Source organism: Hoplias malabaricus, chromosome 11 (assembly GCF_029633855.1).
Source record: "Hoplias malabaricus isolate fHopMal1 chromosome 11, fHopMal1.hap1, whole genome shotgun sequence".
NCBI lineage: Eukaryota > Metazoa > Chordata > Actinopteri > Characiformes > Erythrinidae > Hoplias > Hoplias malabaricus.
Window position 1 is genome coordinate 18,042,950 of NC_089810.1, and position 14,178 is coordinate 18,057,127.

The following is a 14,178-nucleotide window of genomic DNA, read 5'->3' on the forward strand; positions in this document are numbered from 1 at the left end:
GTATTGTTCAGGGCTTTTGTACATAATTGGTCTTGGGCCCTGAACATTAAACGCAGTGAGAGCGCAGGACAGCAGAAAAGTAGTGAGTGGGAACAATCATACTCTAGAATGGTACAATTCAACCAGGCCAAGTGTTAAGGCACACCAAACTCCTGGAACCCCAGAACCCTGGAGCTGTGTGACAGGGACACTACCTGGTAATGCCATCTTAATGGTATTGATGAAATTACAATTAATTAGCTTTTATTTTATTATTATAAAACAGACATGACACATTTTCACATTTGGAATAGAATCTCTTCTTTAATCTTTATTATTTATACTTAGGGAACATTTTATTTTTTTTTTTTTTCTACAGCACAATTTGCATAATTCCATGACATCCTGTGGACGACCACAAAACCATAACATTAAATTTCTCATTTTTACACAAAGTGAAAAACAAGACTCATTTTACAAGCATTTTTACAGTCAGCATACATCTTCAGATAAGTCTATTCATTTTCCCTCTTTTTAAACAGAATCCGGAGGCAAAAATATCAACAAACATCTAGCGAAACATGCAACATCCATGTAAAACCTAAAAATTCTTTCACAACCACTGAAGTTGAAAAGAATTTGTGTGTTCTTCTTTTTAAATATTTTTTTATTTTTTACCTTAACTTTCTATTGGAAGGGTGGAACTGGGTGACTTGATGTGGTTCAGTCAATCGGATGGATGATTAGCTCACATAGCTAGACAAATACATATGTACAGACAGGACTTTGATCTTGAGATAGTACTCACATGCTCAGTGTCAGACCAAATAAATATTCAAACCTCTTCATATAGAAAATATCTTATGTATTTACATAATTAAAAATAATCAAATCACATTCACACTGTTTACTGCGACTGAATACATCAGACTCGTCTGAGATGTAAGTTCCCGTGAATACAGCATAACAAATCAGGCTAACATTACACAGGAATAATGGAGAGGAGACAACAGCCATATGGATGGAGCCATAATTTCTGCTGTTAATTAAAGGGGACACAGCATTGATTGGAAACAAGTTACACAGCACAACATTCGACTCTGAATGCTATAGACATAGAAGTGATGATACTGATTGTGAGAACTGATTGGCCAACAAACATGTGCCCTTGAACTTGCAGAGCACCAACAAGGCTGAAATGTATTTCAGTGCTTCTTTTGGTGTATTTAATGAAGAGTTGCTGTTTTTCCAGGACCATTCAAAATGTCACTGTATTTCATGTAGCACTTTTATATAGTTTTGATGGAAAGTCAAACTCAGCTTTGGAATGGTAAAATAACTAAAGTGCATTAGCTCAATGTGTATTAAGTAAAAAAAATAATGAAAAAGAAAAACTTAATGCTATATTCATATTTATATATATATATAATTTAATCTATGTTCATTAAAAGTAACATTATCTTTAAAAGGTACATATATATTCAGACAAACTCTCACTGATAGCACACATTAAGAAAAATGCATCCAGACATAATTTATGTTGCATAGAATTACCCAAACTAAACCAGTGGATTTGGTTAGGACATTAGGTTGGCACGTGTTTGTTCGTCCCAATGTGACAACAACCCTTTATTCACTGTATGAAGAATTCTTTGTTTAAGCACAAGTGATAATCTTTACACTGTCTGTACAACATGTATCAAATATGATATTTTTTCATGTGCAAAAAGAAATCCACTGACATTAATAAGGAAACACTGTCTCAACTGTATATCTATACAGTAATTTCTCCATGCCTTTTGTCCAAAGACTGAGATGGTGGTCAACTTCTGGTGTGTTTGCTCTTTTATGACCAACACATCAGACATTACACTTGACTTTTTTTACACATCTCTACACTGGTTTGGTGCAGGGTAAATTGGCAGTGAATATGTTTGGGACAAAATTGGGACTAAAATTGACATGGACAGACCAGCGACAAATAACCATTCCAAAAGCAAACAAAAAGACAAGAACAGCTTTAAACTGCTCCACAAATGTGCAGTGACAACAATTTTAGACATATATCTTGCACCATTTGAAATAAACACAAACAGCAACCAGATTTCAATTGGACCAATTACATAGCCTTGCAGAACACCCCTTGCCAATGTGAAGGGATCTGCGTCTTATTCATTTTTTTTTCTTATTTTTTCATCATTGCATATTTTGTCTGAACACAGAACTTTTATCACAAAACAGAGAGCACAACTGACAACATCTGAACACTTACATGACAATTATTCCAAGATGCTTAAAAAAATCCTATGGTTATAAACTGTCATACTACGCTGTTGACTCTATGTATTTGTTTGTGTGGACTTTTGGAAAACCATTGCAGGACTCAAGACTTGAGTTCAGTGACAGAGACACAAAGAATCCAAGGTCTCTAACATATAAATAAATGTGTTCAAAATACAAAGCAAACAGAAGGATCACTGCATTCAGCAGTGGTTTCTGTTATTCGTTTGTAACTGCTTAAGGGAATTAAGTCCTTGTGATACAGTGGATAATATCAAGGCCCATAAACGAAAAGAAATACTGCATAAAATCTCAACCTCAGATGGAAAGGGTGTTGGAATGTGGATGATACGCTCAGATTAGGAAAACTAAAAACTCATGGAGGATAATGAAACATGTTTGCTTGGTGGAGGTATACTCAGGTTTCACACTGTATTTACCAAATAAAACAGTCACTACATCTGAGCTAAGATTGTCTTATCTTCTCACTGTATATATAACATAATCTGGTATGATAAAGTTCATCATATATAAAATATAGAGTGGACTGCTGGGAAAAAAGGAGACTAAGTTCTCTGAAAAAGATCACAAACTCTGCTACTGATATCTCTATATATTCAGTTGTGCACATGATCTTTTATCCATTTACATATAAAGACTGTACATTTACTGTACATAACATATTGTTATACATTTACTATATTGTATCATGAAAAAGCATCTTACCATAGATGTATCTAGTCATTGCAAGACTTGCATTTAGGAAGATGCATTTTGTTCTACTATGCTATGCTGACATAGCAGAAAACAGTGATGAAATAATGAACTTAAAATGAGTTGATAAAAGAGGTTAACCATTCTATAGTACATCTAAATGTGTTATTTTTATTTTTATTTTATTTGAATATTTTAATGGAAACTAACAGCATGTATGGTGCTAGGGAGATGGCTTTGACCAAGAGAAAGGTTTCAGATGTAACTATTCATTTTTTCTAGTAATGTAGAGATTTTTCATATTCTGACAGAGTTATTTCTGTAAAAACTGCACTTCTCAGAAGGACAGCAATGTAGTGCCTTTTGATGTCCTCCTTGATACAGAGATAAAGATTTGACTGCAACACTCCATCTTTCTAATTTCCCTTATTTCACATACAACATTGCACATGTGTGCATCACTGTGAACTTCTGTAATTCTCACTGCACTGAGGGCAGCGTCTTGGGTGGTGGAGGTCAGGGCTGAGTGTGAGGAGAACTGGCCACTAACTTGTGCCAACTGACTGCACGCTTCCGCATGTCGACTTTGTCCAGCCAAATGTAGGCTTCGCCAATCAACGTCTTTTTCATGAACTTCCCTCCGTTGGACACCAAGAACAGCTGTATATGTTTGCAGTGCAAAAAGAAGACCAAGGTGTAGAATGTTAGGATTTTGGCCTATAAGTCAGATACTATTGGTTTTAAATGCACTATTATGTTAATCTGCACTTTTAAGAACAAAGGCATACATTTCTTTGGGGAAATGCCATAGAACCATTGTTATCCAAAGATATACAAAGCTTTTGTATATAGTTGCTTCAGCCTGAAGTGTTAAATAATAAAAGTGTGGACTAGGTAGACTATGCACTGGTTTATAATTCTAAATACCAACCTATTACTTGAAAGATTTTCTAAAGTGCTTACAAGCTTCAGCATTTAACAAGGAGATATACAGCAAAAATGAAGCAAGGAATATACTTTATGTTGAGGATGCAACATGTGTTTCTCACCTGAATGGAGTGACCAGCCGGGTTGAGGCTAAAACGGAACGTCTCATTGAAGGATGGCTCTCTGTCATGACGACACACTCTGGTCTTTTTCTTTATGATCCGCTTCTGTGTTGCAACGTTAACCACATACAGCTTCACATACAAGTCTGTATAAGAAGATATGATAGTTAATAGGATTTGCAATCATTTTATCACTTTTTAATGCTTATTTGAAATCTCCCTTGTGAAGTCCCGAAAGTGAACACACAAAATAGTGTGTACCAATATCGTTGTGTCATTGGATTAGATTTGAGTTCCAAACAGACAATAGAGAATAGGTACATGACTTTAAAGTTTTTAATGAGATGTTACCAAATGACGTTGTTTTTAACCATGTTTTACTTATTCTTGTTTGAAGTTTTATTACTGGCCAAATCTGAGTGCAGATACAACATGTATGTTTACCATGCTTTCTGTAAGTGATCACTAATGTTATATTGTACACTATATGTTCAAATGCTTCAGGACACATGATTGGCTCATTGGCTTTGAAATCTGAGGTATTAATAAGAAGTTTGCTCCCACTTTGCAAAATAAACAGGTTCTATACTTCTGGAAAGGCAAGTAATAGATATTGAAGCAGTGCATTCAACTTCAAGAGCATTGTTGAGGTAAGGGGCTAATCTACTCCACTCACTCATTCACTCTCTGTAACCAGTTATCCAGTTCAGGGTCATGGTGGGTCTGGAGCCTACCCGGAATCACTGGGAACACACCCTGGAGGGGGCGCCAGTCCTTCACAGGGTGACACACACTCACACCTATGTACACTTTTGAGTCACCAATCCACCGACCAACATGTGTTTTTCAATCGTGGGAAGAAACCGGAGCACCCGAAGGAAACCCACGTGGACACAGGGAGAACACACCAAACTCCTCACAGACAGTCACCCGGAGCAGGAATTGAACCCACAACCTGTGTGACTGTGACCCTGCCTGCTGCGCCACCGTGCCGCCCTACTCTTTTAAAATGTATTGGATGTTGTTCTATCAATTCTGAGAACACAGTTCCACTGTTCCATTGCCCAATGCTGGTAGACATTATACTCCTGACCACTTCTTGGCTTTGGGTATGTTATCATTAAGCATGGCAGCTGCTCAAGTGTGTCTAGAACCATTACATAAATTTTGTTTGTTTTTGCTGTTGGTTTAGTAGTTTACATTTTACAAACTGTATTACTTTATGGACTGTGAGGTGGGCTTAAAGGATGGTTTCATTACCTGGCAGATGATCAGGAGACTTGAACTTATAAGTGATGTTTCTGCACTGCAAAATCTCAAGGACAAGCTGCTCTCCCTCTGTCTTCATCTCTCTCTTAAGAGCCACCTTGATCTCCCCCATCATCTGGTTCTTATCTAATCAATAATCCATAAAGGTAATGAGACCAGTGTGATTTGGCAGTGCCCATTGCAGCCGGTATTACACTATATGACATTAACAAAACTATTCAATATATCATAAATACAAAACAGAAGATGCCTTCAATTTATTTCAAATGTTGGCCCTCTATATTTTAAGACAACTCTACATCCCCTACCAAACATTTACATGCAAATATTTGAACACAATCTTTACAGAAATGTGTATTTATTTTCACTTAGAAATATATATATATATATATATATATATAAAACCTTCAAATTGACCATCATATTTACGAGTGAATATTAAATAAATTACAGCCTTCAGTGACCCCTAGTGGAGAGCAATTGTGTTGTTCAAGCTTACAGAGCACAGGCACAATTCACAAATTTATAGGCAGGTATCTTTATAGTCTTTTTAACAAATTGTTTGGTATTTATTAAGTTAAAATATTCATGTGTTCATGGATGGGTTTCAAAAGTTATAATGTGTCTGATGTCTGAGCAAGGTTGTAGCCTACTGTTTGCCAGACCTGAGCCACTGTGCACCTTCTCTTGAGACATATACACACCCTACTGTGATGAATAATTCAGAGGATGGAAGCAGTGACACAGTGGCACGGTTATGGTGGAACAGAAGGAGGAGGCTGCTGTTTCTGTTAGGCCAACAGGCTCTTAGTCTCATAAACAGCTTTTAGACGTGTGTAAATTTAACCTCTTGGGCACCCAGGCTATGCCAGCATTCTCCTGCATCAGGTGTCTCTGCTAAATTGGTCGACTGTATTACAAACAAAGTCGGATCAGATTAGAGAAGATGTAAGAAGTTTCCTGTTGGAAAGATTAGGTTATTCTCTTAATATAAGATTAATTTCCTCCCTTTAGATACTTGGTACTATGTCTCTAATACAGGAGTAAAACATTAAAAAATGAGTGTGAAAATTGCATATAATGGAAAAACATTTTTTCTTCTTTTGCTGACGTAAAAAATATGTAAAATGCAAAGGAAAAAACAACAACAAAAAAAGCTAAGCCTTAACTTAAAAAAATATTTTAGTACTCAGTATTTTCTATGGAAAATAAGCTGCAAAATCATCCTGTTTTATTATAAACCATTAGGTGTATGTGCACATCTTAAGCCAGGCTTCACCTATTTTACGCTTATGTTGAATGAAACAAAAACAGGTCAGTCACTCAGAGCAGAGGTCATTTACATATATAAGTCATATAATAAAAGCTTCTTAATCATTTATATCTAAACCTTTTACATTTCCTTTGATCCATTTATTCTCTGAGCTCACTTTCATGAAGATTTACAAGAAATATTTTAAATAAATCAAAATATAGGAGTAAAAATGTATTGGGTAAAAATTCCTTAATATAGAAACCAGATAAATTGGGAAACTGCATAATTTAAATAAAACAGATCACAATGATATGCAAATTATTTAACCCCTTTATTTAAGTAAAATCAATATTTCAAATGATAAACATATAAAAAATTTGCCCATTTTGAATTTGATGCCTAGCAAACTTACTAGAAAAGTTGTTATGGGGCATCTAAAGTCTGGTAAAGTTGTGTAATAGTCAAAGAATCTTAAGAAATCTTTATATACAAGAGAAAAGGCCCAAAACCAGCACTGGCTGGCTGTGTTGTTCAGGCCTCAAGGTGGCACTGCATTAAACACAGGCATGTTTCTGTAGTGGAAATAACAGCATGGGCTCAGAAACATTTCCCAAATCCACTGTCTCTGAAAACAGTAAATCTCTGCACACACAAATGCAAGTTTAACAAATGTGACAGTGGAACCATATATTAAAAAGGATCCAGAAACACTCCCCACCTTGTCTGGGACTGAACTCATTTAAGATGGACTAAGGTGAAGAGGAGGAATTGGTGCATTAAGAAACATATACCATTATAATGGAGTCACTGAGCTGCTGAGCAACTGAAATCCTATAATATAAATGCTAAATGCTTTAATGAGTTAATTATAAACAATAAAGAGTGTTTGAAAAATGGTCATGTAAAAAATAAACAAGAGTCGCACTAGAAATCACTCAAATATTTTCTTATTCTGGACAGGATATTCCATATAGGACTCATCATGTGTTGACTAAAACCTGAAAGACTGATCAAGAAAAGTCTGAATCTTACTCTCAGAGTCAGGCAGGCTCTTCAGAGAATCAGTGCCTCTCTTATCCAAACCATTGGGAATGGTCTTCCTAATGGACAGAGAAACATCAATACATCAGCAAAGTGACCTGCTGAGCCACTGTTCTATCTAATGGAGGAATGAAGCTCCTCAGCTAATGAATAATAAACTGAATAGGGACCAAAACAAAAGAGTGCACTCACAGCTGGGGAACTTGAAAGATAGCACTGTCCACTGCATTAGTGCCTGTGCCATCCTCACTGTCCAGAGTATAACCATCTCCATCATTCAGCCTGTGTCCTGCTCGATCTGTATATGTGAACCGACAACAAGAGAGAGCGGGAATGAAAGATTAAAAGAAGAGAGATGAAGAGAGAAAAAGAGAGAGAGAGAGAGAGAGCGCAATTAGCAAGACTCATTCCTCAATGTCCTTACGCCAAACTAATGCCATAACAGAGAGAATAGAATGCACTGTACACAAAAGAAATGCCATCGCTATTAGATCAAAACCATGTAAAAAGATTTTGTAATTTGCTAACTGCCTGCCCATTTCTTAACATTTCACTACACTTCTTAAATGAGAAAACATTTCCTGCAAACAGCATCAATTCTATGAAATGATGAGAAAATATGGTGAGATCAAAATATTAAAACATTGGAATGAAAAATTATTTATAAAATGTTTATTTTAAAAAAGAGATACTTTCATTTTTTAGACATATTATTTTGATTTTATTTCCCCCTCTTCGAGTGCATTGCATTAAGGTTAAAGGTTAAAAGTAAACAACATTGTGAATATGCTGACTGATTTTATTTGAGAAACTATTTTACAGTGTTATTTCATTTCCGGGAGGAGTTGTGCCTCACCTCCTCAGTAGTGCTTCTCCCCTGATGGTCAGCTGACTCGATACATGTGCTCTCATTGGCTGGTAGAAGTTGACTGATCTGAATCAAGTTGAACTTTTTCCATAGTGTGGTAGTTCTCACATGAAACCAGCTTATGACTATTTACACACCACAGTCATGCTAACAAAAATATGGGTTTGATCTGGGTAGAGGTTTCATTAGCATGGGGTATTTGGGGAGAGTGGAACTGGCATGCTGTGGCAATAAATGTGTAAAGGGTTTCTAAAAAAATACTCAATATAACATTCCATTGCTGATGACTATGTTGCAAGGCTGGTGCAATGACGGAAGTATACACTTGAGGATTAGGAGGAATACTGCCACATGGAAAAGCACGTTGCCACATACTGAGGAGTGTGCACATGCAACAAATGCTAACTGGTCTCTGATCTGGAATCCCTGCAAACTGGTACTGGGGATCTGGATTGAAGTAATAGTTTAGCTATTTACATCAGACTCACTGGTGTTTTACGTGTTTCTGAGGCCTGTTTATAGTATTTGTGTTAAGAGGGGGAGTTTAATAGATGGACTTTGTTAAAAGCTAAACTGCTGTTTAGTGGTCTTACAGATACGTGTTTTGGACTTCTCTGAATATTGTCAAAAGTTTTAGTTCTAACCAAACGGTCAATTAGTTAAAAATTGAATGTTGAATACTGTAGTTTTTTTTTTAAATATGATAATCAACCCCTATTGATTTACTTATAGTACGTTTTAAACTTTTGCTAAAGAGCATATTGGATTTTACAGAACATTTATAATATTCTCACTTTCAATATCAATAGGGAGTTTAATAGTGGTTATGTTTGTAGCTAGGTTTTTATAAATGTAGGACATTCAACAGAAAATGATGAAAAAATAAAAGTAAAATAGATTACATGGATAGGTAAGGACATAAGGAACAGGTAAAGAAAGAGAGGGACAGTGAGAGTACAGGAGGAGAATAGAAAGAAATATAGACAGTAGAGATAAGCTGTGGGCTCATGTGTAGAAGTAAAGGTTACTTGGCTGGAGACGGGCTTGCTGCACAGCTGCCTCAGCGGCTGCAATGGCATTTCCTGCATCCTCCAGATGTGCCTGTGTGACACTGCTCTTGCTCTGGCTGCGCGAGGGACCGTGGGAACGCAAGTGTCCCTCAGATGAAGATTTAGAGCTGCCGGGACTGCTGTGGGACTTCTCTATTGTTGGTACCTGAGTGTCTAAACACAGCAATATTTGAAGACATAATAAGAAAGGTGTAGGTTTATTTAAATAAGGACATAAAAATCATCTTAGCAAGATTTTGGTTTTTGAGTACTGGGTTTATAAATTAGGCCTGGGTAGTCCAGACAACAGAAAGGTCTGTTATAAAACTGACTTCAATAAACACATGGCATAGGATCACAGAGAATATTAGGCACACGTACACCAGATATCCCAATTGTATGTTAGCATTTTTTGTAACAAACTAAATATATTTGATATGTATTTTGCTTATAATACAACATTTATTTATTCATCTGTGAGCAATTCATCTTGTTCAGGGTCGGGGCCTACCCAAAATCATTGGGATCAACTCAGGGATACACACACACACACACACCTGTGGACACTGCACCTACCAACATGTGTTATGAGAAAAACCTGGAGGAAACTCACAGACACAGGAAAAACACATGATAAAATATATTTTGAATGTTTCATTCATTCATTATCTGTAACCCCATATCCAATTCAGGGCTTTAGTGGGTCCGGAGCCTACCTGGAATCACTGGGCACAAGGCAGAAACACACCCTGGAGGTGGTGCCAATCCTTCACAGGGCGACACACACTCACACATTCACTCACACAATCAAACCTATGGACAGTCACCCGGAGCAGGACTTGAACCCACAGCCTCAATGTCCCTGGAGCTGTGTGACTGTGACACTACCTGCTGCACCACCGTGCAGCCCTTGAACGTTTGTAGTATTTAAATATACAGCACACATAGTTAATAGTTAAATCTCTGTGTTAATTTTGTCATAAAAACTGTAAAAAAGAGAAATACCAAAATGCACATGGCTGGTTTAAATATTGTGACAGTTATAGTTCAATAATAAAGTAAGGCTACCTTTAGCAGGATCAGGGAAGATGCCATGGCTCCTACTCTTGATGACCGAGGTCTTGGGAGACTGATCACTGCCTGGTTGACCTCCTGTACTCCCAGGACCTCCAGGGCCCCCGGGACCACCCTGACTCCCCTGGCCTCCTTGGCCTCCTTGCCCACCAGGTCCTCCCCCCTGTGGAGGATGACCTCTGCTATGATGGATGCTTTCGCTCTGTTCCTTTAGAGGGTGCCAGCGAGGCATGTTATCCAGCTGAGCTGTGTTAGACAAGTCAATCAACACCTGCAACACACACATACGCCACAGTACTTGCCAAATGCAGATTTTGTCATCATCTGAAGGGGAAATGCAAATTAAAACTGTTTGAAACTGGAAAGAAGGAGGTAGCAGATAAAAGTGTTCACGTTTTAATGAAGATAATGCGTTCTCTCACTGGCTGATGTGTTTTGGCACACTGAATCTGAATGCTAGAAAACACTCACTTCTCCCAAGAAATCGTTGGTGGAGTATCTGTCATAATCCCACACTGTCACCTCCAAGGTTTTCCTCTTCAGCTGACGGAAAAACAAAATCACACATTACATTAGACACTGACACTGTGTTCCCAAACACACTCAAATGAGCATCAGTTGTTTCGCGTCATCACATTTTAGCAAAACTCTTTAAATGGACAAACAATTACACAGCTGAGTTTATATTGGAGACTACAGGGTACAAGTGCAAACTCCACAGTGGTTTCAATCAAATAACATCCTGAACAAATTAAGCTGCACTGTCACGCTTGTCAGTAAAGCCCTTTGCTCATTATTACCCTGGTATGTGTGTATGTGTGTGTGTGTCAATGTCTGTCTACTTCATCTGCTTTCTTCTAATCCTGAAATTGTCATACTATTTGTCGTCCTTTATTGTCATACAATGAAGTAACCACAGGTACTTTCACTCAATTCAAATAATAAATACAAACAATGACCATCAAAGCGCTCAAAACCCAGGAAATTTCTCTTCTTAATTTTGAGATCTCAAATCTGAGATCCAGTGCATTTCCATCTGTTGTTCTAGAAAAATATACAATTAATTTCACAGACAGTTCAAAATGAAATGTCCCCTAGTATTAGATGATTAGAAGTATATATAATCATTTGTTTTCTGCGAGAACCTGCACCACTGCACTCCACCCTACCTACCTCCCATCAAAAGAACTATTGTACTTATTAAAATCTTTATTATACAAAAATCTTTTTTAATTTTATTATTTACTTCTACATAAATATGCTCTTAGCTCTATAATTCCACTTTGTTATGTAAGGTTTTGTTGCAGTACTCAGGATTATCAGGATAACACAGTAAAACTGATTTTATTTTTATTTATTTATTTATTTATTACAGTTTACAGATTCTAAATATCATTAAAAAATATTGGGAGGCACATTATTGTGGGGGAAAGAAACTACTTTTCATTTCTCCTTATCACCTCTCTTCTCATTTATACACAAGCACACAGTGAGTAAATGAAATGCTCCAATGGAGGGATCATTTAGAGTTATGCTATGCCTGTGCATTTCTTTAACCAAAATAAAAGCTTTCAAATTTTTTAATACATTTTGTTTTCTCTGTAGAAATCTGTTTTTTTATATGCACTAAAAACCAAATGCCTTAATATCAGTATCTTATCAGTATATTGTCAGGATATTGTCTCCAAAAGATATCAGAGTTATTGCTGGTCACTACCACAAAACCACACCTATTTCCATGCTTACCTGTTCAAGATGAATGTTTTTGTAAATGACGGTCTGGTTCCACTCAGGGTTCTGGGTCTTTTGCACATATTTTGTTCTTCTCTTATTCTCAGCACTGTGATGTTATTGTGAGGAGACAAAATCAAACGATTTATTCATCTATTTATTTGTAATGTTTATTCAAGCGTACTCTGTAAACAGATGGCAAAGTGTGGAGTGTAATTTTAAGAGTTTTAAAATGAGTATAAACATCAAATATGCTGTCAACTAATAAAATGTCAAATCTGCTGTGAATTCAATACATGACAAACTTAAACATGTTCAAAATTTATATTTATTTAAACATCAAAACAGATATGATATAATAATGCTTCAATATTCAAAATGCTTCAAAGCAGTAGAGATGGTAGTGTGCAGATAGCAGATGATGGTACGACATCAGTGGATCACAGTAGTACATGGAATTATGCTGTTTTATTGAACAGCTGAATTATTAATGCAAAGTTCACAAGTGATTGCTACAAAATGAACATCACATACAACTATGATGGTCTTTCTTCAAAGCATTTGCCTTGAGACGTGTATTAAGGGCATCTATTTCTAATGCAAGATTTATGGATCAATATCTAATTTATGAAGCTTCAAAATGCTAAATACACCTAGCATATCTAAGTACACAGAGGTAGAGATGGTTGTGAGGTAGCTTTGCATGAAGCATCTAAGACAACACAGAACCACAAGTTTAGCAATCAAAACGCGGATGAGAACCCAACAAAAAATCACACTGACGTACACACTCACACACACAAACACACACACACTCAAAGGGAAAAAAGCAAATGACAGAAAAAAGAAGCACCACGCTACCTTGCGTTCTGGACAACCATGACTTGGCTGAACCAATCCAGAGATTTGTTAGGGATGCAAAAGCAGACAGACAAACAAAAACTGTCAGAGAATCCAAGAAAAGCAGACAAAGAAAACTGAAAAAAAAAAAAGAAAAACAGAAACACACAGAGGTAGGGAAAACGTCACGTGAACACTCCAGTGTGTGGAAACACACAAATAATGGAGCATCTGTAGCCTGGCTCCTGATATCAGATAGAGCAGAGGCTGTCCAGGTAATGCAGCCTAATCTCATAAACACTACAGATATGGCCATTAGGAGATAGCAGATATAATGTTACACACTGACACAGGAGGAGGCCATATTGATTTTGCTGCTTGTTGACTCCATGGTCTTCAAGCAGACTCACTGAAGCTGCCTGGCTGAATAGAGTGTAATGAAGCCCCACTCTGACCTTCCAATAAGCTATTACAGTGTTACAGTTGTGGACTGAGGTGGGAAATGTAGCCTACACTCAAACTCACCTTCGTGTATTGATACGTCAGTGAATTAATGACTCAAGTGAATGACTCAATTGAAAAAAGTCATGACTAACTAAAATATTATTATTTACATGTAGCTTTCTAAATATTAGCTGCTAAAAATATACATTCCTAGATTTAAAGATACCCAGGATTTAAAAAAAACCCTCACAAATGTACACAAATAATTTATGGTTCTGATGCTAATTACATCATTTAATAGCATTCTAACTTTAACATCCTTGTGCTATTATATAATAAAAGATTTGGAAGAGTAAGCTAAGGCTTTGTAGAGAGCCCTTATTTCCTCTGAGAAAAACGACCAGCGAGGAAGAAAATAACATATTATATACATTACTATTCAAAAGCTGGATTTCAATAATGTAAAATTGGACTGCAGATTTTAATTAACTGGTAAAAAGCTGTTAATATAATGACAAAGTTACAGATCTTTTTAGAATGAAAATGCTGTGTAAGGTTCCAAAGAGACTGAAAAATCTGCAGAGC

General features: G+C 36.6%; 1 protein-coding gene across 3 annotated transcripts in view; it reads right to left on the reverse strand.

Moving 5' to 3' along the window:
- Positions 1 to 309: 309 nt before the first annotated feature.
- The window catches only part of pclob (piccolo presynaptic cytomatrix protein b), a 60,023-nt gene continuing 46,154 nt past the window's right edge, over positions 310 to 14,178 (reverse strand). For 2 of the 3 annotated variants that reach the window (XM_066685581.1, XM_066685580.1), the window contains exons 18-27: positions 13,171 to 13,197; positions 12,325 to 12,418; positions 11,050 to 11,121; positions 10,573 to 10,849; positions 9,484 to 9,678; positions 7,780 to 7,885; positions 7,579 to 7,646; positions 5,283 to 5,417; positions 4,023 to 4,168; positions 310 to 3,633 (exon numbers count right to left, since the gene is read on the reverse strand). In XM_066685581.1, the coding sequence (XP_066541678.1) occupies positions 3,490 to 3,633; positions 4,023 to 4,168; positions 5,283 to 5,417; positions 7,579 to 7,646; positions 7,780 to 7,885; positions 9,484 to 9,678; positions 10,573 to 10,849; positions 11,050 to 11,121; positions 12,325 to 12,418; positions 13,171 to 13,197 (1,264 nt within the window). In that variant the 3' untranslated portion in view covers positions 310 to 3,489. The remainder of the gene's footprint in view (positions 3,634 to 4,022; positions 4,169 to 5,282; positions 5,418 to 7,578; positions 7,647 to 7,779; positions 7,886 to 9,483; positions 9,679 to 10,572; positions 10,850 to 11,049; positions 11,122 to 12,324; positions 12,419 to 13,170; positions 13,198 to 14,178) is intronic. The other variant, XM_066685582.1, reaches the window with a different exon arrangement.